The 8,989-nt window shown below is 31.8% G+C and overlaps 3 protein-coding genes across 5 annotated transcripts; all 3 read left to right on the forward strand.

Moving 5' to 3' along the window:
• The first annotated feature begins 500 nt into the window (after window positions 1-500).
• On the forward strand, window positions 501-2,309 carry LOC112905035 (gustatory receptor for sugar taste 64e-like). The gene is made up of 8 exons (XM_025976595.1): window positions 501-725; window positions 810-995; window positions 1,056-1,210; window positions 1,281-1,406; window positions 1,529-1,683; window positions 1,810-1,972; window positions 2,056-2,145; window positions 2,202-2,309. The coding sequence occupies exons 1-8, from the start codon at window positions 524-526 to the stop codon at window positions 2,301-2,303; spliced, it is 1,179 nt and encodes a 392-aa protein (XP_025832380.1). The 5' UTR covers window positions 501-523; the 3' UTR covers window positions 2,304-2,309.
• Window positions 2,310-2,670: 361 nt separating this feature from the next.
• Window positions 2,671-6,489, forward strand: LOC108734739 (double-strand-break repair protein rad21 homolog). Of its 3 annotated transcripts, none has more exons than XM_018466400.2 (12): window positions 2,671-3,364; window positions 3,419-3,602; window positions 3,660-3,795; window positions 4,120-4,285; window positions 4,350-4,555; window positions 4,729-4,964; window positions 5,029-5,202; window positions 5,261-5,587; window positions 5,650-5,820; window positions 5,906-6,010; window positions 6,072-6,227; window positions 6,318-6,489. In XM_018466400.2, exons 1-12 carry the CDS (start codon window positions 2,991-2,993, stop codon window positions 6,441-6,443), a joined length of 2,361 nt encoding a protein of 786 aa, XP_018321902.1. In that variant the 5' UTR covers window positions 2,671-2,990; the 3' UTR covers window positions 6,444-6,489. The 3 variants fall into 3 exon arrangements, with proteins under 3 accessions (XP_018321902.1, XP_025832371.1, XP_018321903.1); XM_025976586.1 differs by having other exon boundaries at window positions 3,660-3,786; window positions 6,318-6,443; XM_018466401.1 differs by having other exon boundaries at window positions 2,672-3,364; window positions 4,744-4,964; window positions 6,318-6,443.
• Window positions 6,490-7,176: 687 nt separating this feature from the next.
• LOC112904947 (gustatory receptor for sugar taste 64e-like) lies at window positions 7,177-8,829 on the forward strand. The gene is made up of 7 exons (XM_025976269.1): window positions 7,177-7,180; window positions 7,258-7,421; window positions 7,803-7,928; window positions 7,978-8,132; window positions 8,365-8,527; window positions 8,578-8,667; window positions 8,737-8,829. Exons 1-7 carry the CDS (start codon window positions 7,177-7,179, stop codon window positions 8,827-8,829), a joined length of 795 nt encoding a protein of 264 aa, XP_025832054.1.
• Window positions 8,830-8,989: the final 160 nt, after the last annotated feature.

Raw genomic sequence — 8,989 nt, forward strand, 5'->3', positions numbered from 1 at the left:
GTATGGCAAAAAATGCTAAACAATAGTGCCTACATCATTATTTTATTAGTAGGGATATAAAGGATAAACTGTCAGTCTGGCAATATCTGGAAAAGGCAAATACTGAATAAAATATATGTTTATTTGTGAAAAAAATAGTCTTTGGAACCTTTTCCAAGTCAATATTACTGTGACAGACAGACAAGTTATTGGGTATAGTGAAGGAAGATATAACATTAATGTGATTTTTTCAACAATAAATAAATAATCTAATAAATAAATTTGTTTACCACATCTACGTATTTGGGTACTTTTTTTTTGAAAAAATACAACGCAGTATTTAGTGGTCTTTAGGTAGTGTTAAACGGTAAGAAAATTAATGTTTTTTAAAAAAATCCATCTATTTTGTTTTCTCTTAAAATAATCAAGTTTTTTTTGGTTTTCAGGTAATTATATATGTTCAAAAATAATGGCAAAAAGTTTATTAATCAGTTTCCCAGCAAAGAAGAAAATTATAAGTAAAAATAAATCGATACATACCTCAATGCAATTTATTATTTTTTTGGGACAAATATTTTCTTTATTTCCTGTGCAAGGATTTAGAAGCCAAAACGTGGAAGATTTAAAATTCAGTTGGATATCTGCAAGAGTTTTTTACAACTTTTTTACAAGTCTTGGTCTGCTCTATTTAACATTAACCATTACTTATTCTACTTCTGGGGGTGGCATTAATATATTTGAGCTCAGTGAGTACGGTTTTATTAATGGTTTAAAAATAATTAGATATTATACATTTGACTTTTGTTAATAAAACGTACAAAATGTTGCAGCTATAATTATCTTTCACGTTACTACACTTATCAATAGTTTATTATTTCTGCAATTGGCAATTAAATGGCCGAACTTAATGAAAAAATGGACTGAAACCGAAACTTCAATGAAATCATATGGGTGGCCAAAAGGTTTAGATTTTCACCTAAAAACACTATGTGCTGTTATTTTTATTTCAGCATTAGGTATATAGTTTTAAATTCAACCAAAAAAAAATAACACTAAAGAATATAATTTTCTTATAGTTGAATTTTCATTAACCAAAGTAAGTAAACTACTGCTTTCGTACACGTGTAAAAAAGAGACCGAGGGAATTTTCGAATTTTACGTAGTTCGGACTCTTTTCCTGGAAGTTTTTAATATAATTCCATATTCAACTTGGCAAGGAATAATTTTGCAGGTATTTAATAAATAAATAAATATACAATTGGGATGTACCAAAAAATTAAATTATTTAAAATTTATATCAGATTATAAATGTAAATGCTACTTTTGCTTGGACCTACATAGACGTGTTTATTATGGTATTAAGTACAGCATTGGCATTCAGATTTAAACAAATCACTCATCGTCTTAAGATATTCGTTAATGGAAAGGTAAAATAATTAATGTTAATAATTACTAAATACTGTGAAAACCTGCGCACTTTCTTAATTAATCAAAATACAGTTTTAATATAACGTTTTTTTAACTTTAAGGAAAAAAGATTTTTTTTTAGGTGGACAATGTGACCGTATGGAGGAGTATTAGAGAGGATTATAACAAATTATGTATCCTTACAAGAGAAGTCAATGAAGCTATTTCTAATATGATTTTACTTTCATTTTCAACCAATTTGACCTTTATTATCATCCAAATGTTCCACAGCTTAAGGTACTGTATAAATTTGATTTGACGAATTCAAAATAGTATTTCAGTTGAGTTTACATTAAAGCATATTTTAATTTGTTAACAGTTTGACTGTTATTTGTAATAATCTGAACAATATTTTTTTTATAGATATATGAACAATAATATCGAAAAAGTGTATTTCTTTTTCTCTTTTGGTTTCTTAATCATGAGAACTTTATGTGTTTCGCTTTATGGTGCCTCCGTTAATGATGAAAGCAATGAACCCACCGATATACTATTTAATTTACCATCTAAAAGGTACAATATCGAAGTAAGTTTACATTTTTTAAAGTTAACCAACAACAAAATAAAGAAAAAGTTAACAAGAAACAATGAATACCTATGTTGTTTTAGATTGCTAGATTTTTACAACAACTTCAATATGATAAAGTTTCCTTAAGTGGAAGAGGTTTTTTCCATATAACAAGAAGGATTCTACTTAGTGTACGTATTAGTTTAATTATTAATTAATTATTCTATGTTTTTAATTCGATTTTAAGATGGCAGGAGCCATTGTTACCTACGAATTGGTGGTCATTCAAACTTGTGGGGACATTTTAGAGCAAAGTATTAAAGAAAAAAATACGACAACTATTTGTTAATTAAGACCATCATCTTTCAGTTTTCATGCAATAATCAACGTCTGAATTCTTTTTTGTCTGTACAAATAAAATATTGAATGAGCTATTGCACTTTTATTTATCGGTGCCCTTTTTTATCCCCAATTAAATTCAATCAAAAAATAGTGGATTAATCAATTTAATTTCTAACAAAAAATGGTTTAAAATTATATTCGACTATTCAAATACATTATTCATTACTTGATCATACTTTGTTTAGTCTCTCTTAATTTTAAATAACATCCAAATAATTGACTAATCATAAAATTAATGTTAATGGCGAATTAAACCGTAATTGATCCACTTTTCTGAAATGAACCGTTAGTTGTGGCAGTTGGCAACGTTGGATAACATCTTGCATCCTGGTTGTTGGTTAGAAGCGCCATTTTGGAAAGAGCTGTGTTTGTACGCTATAAACAGAAAGTGTTATATTTATCGATGTTTTACGTAGTAATTATGGTTAAAAGAATTCATTTAGTGATTGATAATATCAGTTAAGCTATTGTGTGGTGTGGAAAGTTTCTTCTTTTAATGTGAAACCGTATTGTATTTAATAAACATTGTTTAGGCGCCAACATTACAAACGTCAAGAATATAGTGTTAATTATTCACATTGATTATGGTTAAATGCTGTTTACTTTATCTGTGAAGGGAAAGAAATAAACCAAAATGTTTTACGCACATTTCGTATTAGCCAAAAAGGGCCCACTGGCCCGAATTTGGTTAGCTGCCCACTGGGACAAGAAGCTTACCAAAGCTCATGTTTTTGAGACTAACATTGAGAAATCTGTGGATGGTATTTTACAGCCGAAAGTAAAAATGGCTCTAAGAACTTCAGGTCATTTACTTCTTGGAGTTGTTAGAATTTACTCAAGAAAAGCGAAGTATCTTTTGGCAGATTGTAATGAAGCATTTGTTAAGATTAAGATGGCCTTTCGGCCAGGAATGGTGGATTTACCAGAAGAACATAGAGAAGCTGCTGTAAATGCTATCACTCTACCTGAAGTTTTTCATGACTTTGATACCACAATGCCAGAATTGAAGTGAGCAAATTTCATAAACAATGGTTTTGCCATGTTCATAATGATTTGTTTCAGTGATGTTGACATTGAAGCTCAGTTCAGTCTAAATCAGTCTCGGGCAGAGGAAATCACAATGCGTGAAGACTATGGTAGTATGGCACTGGTATCTACTGAAGATGGGTTTGGAGACATGGGTTTTGATACAGAAGCCCCAGAATTGATGAGGCACACAACAGGATTAGAACCCAGCATGGAACAAGTTAGAGTTTACTAATTTTTATTTAAAAAGTGTTATTTCTCATATACCTTTTTTTAGAGTGGTCTGTTATTTACCGATGGTTTAGAAGGAGGTATTGGTATTGATAAAGATAGAGAACCTATACCTTCTACTTCCGGTACTCAACCATCTGCACCAGCTCCAATGGAAGTAGATTTAGACCAAAGTATGATTTGTGAGTAATTCAAAGCGGCAAGAGATCAGAAAACAAAAGAGCCATTATTTGCTTCATATTTCTAATTATCAATCAATAATATTCCTTTTTTTATGAAACTAAAATTATCTTCTACCAAAAAAATGTATATTTCTTTCTGTTTTCATTACGCTGTTGAGGTAAGTCAGCTGTAACGATAGAATGCTGAACTATTATTTTCAATGTAAATTGAATGGTTAACTGTTCAACAAAAAAGAAAACTCAATAATTATAAATTGTTTTCTGGCTTCTTCTCTGTTTTCTTCTATTTTTAAAAACCTTATTACAATATAATTTTTTGTTTAGCTGGTGGGCTCTTTGAGGGAGGTCTTTTTGATGAAGCTCCAATGGGAGAAGTGCCACCAGTCGATTCTGGGCTTCATGAAGCCACCCCAGCTCCTCCTGAAATACCTGCACCACCTGACAGTGATGATGATATGGATCACTTTGGAGGGCCCCCTTCAGTCAGAAGGTTAAGTTGTATTAAATTCTGTGTTTTTAATAAGTCTAAGTTTCCTATATTTCTTCTTTTATAGTTCTCTAAGTTCTCGTCCTCCATCTCCTTTGGAACCAACGTCGGTGGCTCCACCAGCTTCACAACCAACACCTGCTCCAGAACCTGAACCGCAGCCCGAATCTCTCGAAGAACCAAGACCAACAACTCCATTAGACCAAACTACCCTTTTACAAAATGAAGAAGAAAGTTTTGCTTTAGCACCTGTTGATACATCAGCTTTAAAAGGTGAGAGACTTTTACCATAAATTCCCTCTATTTTATTTATTTACTACTAGGTGCATTGGCAAGTTTATTGGCAATTTTTAACTTTTTTATTATTTTCAAATTACTGAAAGGTATACAGTGCTTTTTTTATATTTTACTGGTATCAATTATTTAGTTTGACATTATACCAGTAGATATTTATTGGCTAGGCTTTACAAAAACGAAACGGAAAAGAAAACTCATTGTGGACGAGGTTAAGAACATATCAGGAGAAGAAATGAAACAACAGCTGTCAGATACCACCGATATTGTAACTACCCTTGATCTCGCCCCCCCAACAAAACGCTTAATGCATTGGAAAGAAACTGGAGGAGTTGAAAAATTGTTTGCTCTACCTGCGAGGCAAATTCCTTCAAGAGTTCTATTTAAAGTAAATAATTAATTAAAAACCATTTGAAATAACTATTAATTAAATTGATATATTTATTACTCAGAATTATCAAAGACATCTGATATTGAGAGCAATTGGTACTGAGGATTTTGCGATGTTAGGAGACGCAGATTCGTTGGCTCTAGACCAAATTCGAGATGCTGAGGAACAGTTAACACCTGGAGAACCCGTAATTGCTCCACGAAGAGGTAGAAAACGAAAAGTTCAGGAGGATATTGTAAGTTCAATGAAGATAAACAGTTATATATTTAGTATTTACTCTTTTTTTCTTTCAGACAAAAACACCACAACGCGTTGAAGAGCCCACTCCCGTACCAACTCCCGCCCCGCCTATTCTACAGCCTGAGGAAGCATTAGCTGCAATGATGCCTCCAACGCCAGTCGCTCCGCCTTCTGTTGCTCAACCGATTCCAGAGGAGCTAGAACCACAACCTCCGCCCAGTGTACCACCACCTGCTTATCCTGAAACTCCTGCTCCTCCACCTATGGGTTACCCAGAGACGCCCTTAATACAAGCGCCTCCAAGTGTCGGCTATCCTATCACACCTGCCCCACCTACGCCTTTACATCTTGAAGAGATGCCCCATCTTCCTTCCGAACAAGTAACGTCTACTGAAATAATTATTTTTATTATATGCTAATATTATTTATTTCATTTTTTCAGGTACGTTCTATTTTACAAGAGCAGGAACAATTGGGTTTGATGCCACCGATGACTCCAGCAACGAGCGAAGAAGTGATGGCTCAGATGGCACAACCACCTATGGGACGAACGTCGGAGATGCCACTTGGTGGTTTGGAATTACCTTCTATCGATCCCATGCCTTATTCTCAGGTAATTTTGTATATAAATTAGTATAATTGTGTTTTGTTATTTACATAGTTTTAAGATTAAATTTAATTTATCATTACTGTTACAGGAGGGTATGCAAATGGCCAACATGGGATACGACGCGGGTGCTGTTTCCGAACGGGTACCATCTCCTTGGCAAGGTGATTATGATTTGCCTCCTTCAGCAGGACCCGTAAGTTTTATAAAAAAAAAGCTTTAAATGATTGAAATTTGTATTGTAAATTGTAATACAGGAAGAAGAACAGATGGAAAACGAAACAGATGAACAATTTGAAGAGAGAGTATTGAACAAAAGGGCTTATCAGATGTTCACAGTGGTTCGAAATAAACTTCAGTTCAGTGATCAGCTTACGTTGTCCGAAATGTGTCTCCGAAATAACAGAAAACAGGTGAGTTATAACAATATTTTCTTCTATCTGAAACCTTTTTAACAAAGTTACGAAATTTGCTTATAAGATTTCCTTGAAATTTTCTTTCAGGCAGCACAAAAGTTTTACAGTTTGCTTGTACTAAAGAAGTTCCACGTGTTGGAACTTCATCAGGAAGGGGCCTATGAGGAAGTTTACGTGTCAAAAGGCTCAAAATTCGACAACCCAATCCTGTAAGAGACATATTACTATATATATTTATTTGCTGAAAGTGGAAATTACACAAAATATTTTGTACAAGAACCAAATAGTTTTAAATAAGATTTTTTTTCTTTTTTATGTGTGTATGTAATGCCAAGATGATGTTTGTGTAAATTTTGAACGATTTTGACATTTTGAAAAGATATATAAAGCGAAATAAGAAATTATTATTTTGTTTCTGAAAGTCTTATAATGAAAGTAGTTACAGTCTTTTCTAAATGCAAATATCTATTTATTGAAAAAATGTACAGGTGTATAGTGTTTTCTTTTATTAAGGTGAAAATTAATTTGATTTTTTGGATTCATTATTTTTAATTTACGTGACATTATGTAAGTGTCTTATTAGAATATTTTATATTTAGTTTTTTTTTGCGAAATANCGCAAAAAAATAGATAATTATTAATTATAGGAAAAATTATCTTTTTTTAGACAATGAACAGAAATATAATTTACGTAATTCCTGGTAACAGAGAAAAAGTAAAGGTCGAAGAAAAGTCTATTTACAAATCTACCAAATTTATGTTAATTTTGGCACAATGTTTTGCCCTTTTCCCTGTGGAAGGGGTGCTAAGTTCGGACGTAGAAGACATGAAATTTCGTTGGAAATCATGGAAAACTTTCTACAGTATTTTATTTGCAATTGGTGTCCTAATAATAACAATTTTACAATTAATAGTGTTGTTTCATGAAGGATTTTATTTTCTTGAAATGGGTACATTATTCCAAATAATAAAATAATTTGTAATTCAATGATAAAATTTTCCCCTTGTAAAACCTGTTTTACTTCAGGACCAGTTGTTTTTAATCTCAGTATACTTTGTACAATAATATTGTTCATAAAATTGTCCATGAAATGGCCAAATTTAATTAAAAGATGGAATTGCGTAGATGCGTCCTTTAAATCGTATGGGTGGCCACCAAATTTGGATATTCGTTTAAAAACCATGACAGCTGTAGTTCTCTTAGTGGCTTTAGGTAATAAAATCATAATGGACCTTTTTGCTTAAAACTTTAAAATAATAATATAAAAAATATAAAACAAACCGCAAAAAAATGCCTGTTTTTAGTTGAATTTACTCTAACAACAGTAAATAGGTGGGTAGTTGCCTATTACAAATGTGAAGGTAAAAAGTCTACATTAGGATTTTTTGAAAAATTTGTTGAAAGTACTTCTTATGGTGATATTTTCAAAATTATGCCGTATTCTACATTTTTTGGGATATTTTCACAGGTAAAGTCTACTCATTATTTATCTTTTTGATTAACTTTAACAGAAAATTTGTTTTGCTTTTCAAAGATGGTGGGGACTTATTGTAAAATTAAAATTATTGCAGATTGTGCGAGTTTTGTCAAATTTTGCTTGGTCATACACCGATCTGTTTATTGGTATCATCAGTACGCCCATTGCCTTACGATTTAGACAGTTGTGTGTTCATATAGAGGACTCTATTAAAAGAAAAGTAATTTTGTTATTTTTCTGTTATTTAATTAGTAATCGTAATTATTTAGGTGAACAATATCGATTTCTGGAAGAATATAAGGGAAGATTACAACAAACTTTGCATTTTAACAGGGATAATTGACGATAACATATCCAGTATAACATTACTATCTTTTGTAGCGAATTTGTACTTCATTCTCACCCAACTATTTAATACATTAAGGTAATTTTTATGCTGTTGTTTAATAAAAAAATATCATCGTCATCATCATCATCATTGAAATGCGTCTCCAAGCCGTCCAAGAAGTGAAGCCTTCTTATCCTGTACCTCACACTAATATATGTCTACCTCTACCCCTCTATGCTCCTGTTTCTGCTTCTACCGTAGGTCCGTCCCTGTACACAATTAACAAACAATTAACACAAACATTTTTGCTGTAACTATTTTCGTTTAGATACAGAGAAGAAGTTTTATTAAAGGCTTATTATTATGCCTCATTTTTTCTGTTAATATTGAGAACTGTCTTTGTGGCATTGTACGGGGCTTGGATAAATGACGAAAGTAAAAATCTTTGCTACACACTACATAAGGCTCCAGCTTCCGTCTACAACTCTGAGGTATTTCTACAACTTAATGTTATTATTTTCTTACAATATTTTTTTTGTAGATATCAAGATTTATAGATCAAATTCATTTTACAGAAGTAGCATTAACTGGAATGAAATTTTTTTACGTAACCAGGGGGGTTGTCTTAAGTGTAAGTCATTTTTCTTGTGTAAAAATTATTATTTACGTATTTAATAAATTTAGTTCTTAATTGTTTTAGATGGCAGGCGCTATTGTAACGTATGAACTAGCTTTAATTCAGTTTAATGAAAATACACTTCGTACAAATGCGGAGATTAATGTTACTTGTTAATATTTTCTACATAAATATCTGTGTTTGTAATTAATTAAATAATAAACGTTTACTTATTATTAAAACACTAGTTCTTGTACATGTACAGGTACCTTTCATACCTATCTCAAAGGGGTTCTGGTGTTATGCTAAATACCATTTAAACACAATTGTTAATAAA

This window comes from Agrilus planipennis, unplaced genomic scaffold, assembly GCF_000699045.2.
Source record: "Agrilus planipennis isolate EAB-ADULT unplaced genomic scaffold, Apla_2.0 scaffold66, whole genome shotgun sequence".
In the NCBI taxonomy this organism is placed as follows: Eukaryota; Metazoa; Arthropoda; class Insecta; order Coleoptera; family Buprestidae; genus Agrilus; species Agrilus planipennis.

What these genes read in the sequence shown, in the direction of transcription:
- LOC112905035 (XM_025976595.1), top strand. Translation starts at nt 524, where the DNA reads ATGCAATTTATTATTTTTTTGGGACAAATATTTTCTTTATTTCCTGTG. An exon ending in TATTTTTATTTCAGCATTAG is followed by an intron (nt 996 to 1,055) that starts GTATATAGTTTT and finishes ATTTTCTTATAG; the next exon opens with TTGAATTTTCATTAACCAAA. An exon ending in CTAAAAGGTACAATATCGAA is followed by an intron (nt 1,973 to 2,055) that starts GTAAGTTTACAT and finishes ATGTTGTTTTAG; the next exon opens with ATTGCTAGATTTTTACAACA.
- LOC108734739 (XM_018466400.2), top strand. Translation starts at nt 2,991, where the DNA reads ATGTTTTACGCACATTTCGTATTAGCCAAAAAGGGCCCACTGGCCCGA. An exon ending in ATCCCATGCCTTATTCTCAG is followed by an intron (nt 5,821 to 5,905) that starts GTAATTTTGTAT and finishes TTACTGTTACAG; the next exon opens with GAGGGTATGCAAATGGCCAA. An exon ending in TGCCTCCTTCAGCAGGACCC is followed by an intron (nt 6,011 to 6,071) that starts GTAAGTTTTATA and finishes ATTGTAATACAG; the next exon opens with GAAGAAGAACAGATGGAAAA.
- LOC112904947 (XM_025976269.1), top strand. An exon ending in GTTTAAAAACCATGACAGCT is followed by an intron (nt 7,422 to 7,802) that starts GTAGTTCTCTTA and finishes AAATTATTGCAG; the next exon opens with ATTGTGCGAGTTTTGTCAAA. An exon ending in CAACTATTTAATACATTAAG is followed by an intron (nt 8,133 to 8,364) that starts GTAATTTTTATG and finishes ATTTTCGTTTAG; the next exon opens with ATACAGAGAAGAAGTTTTAT.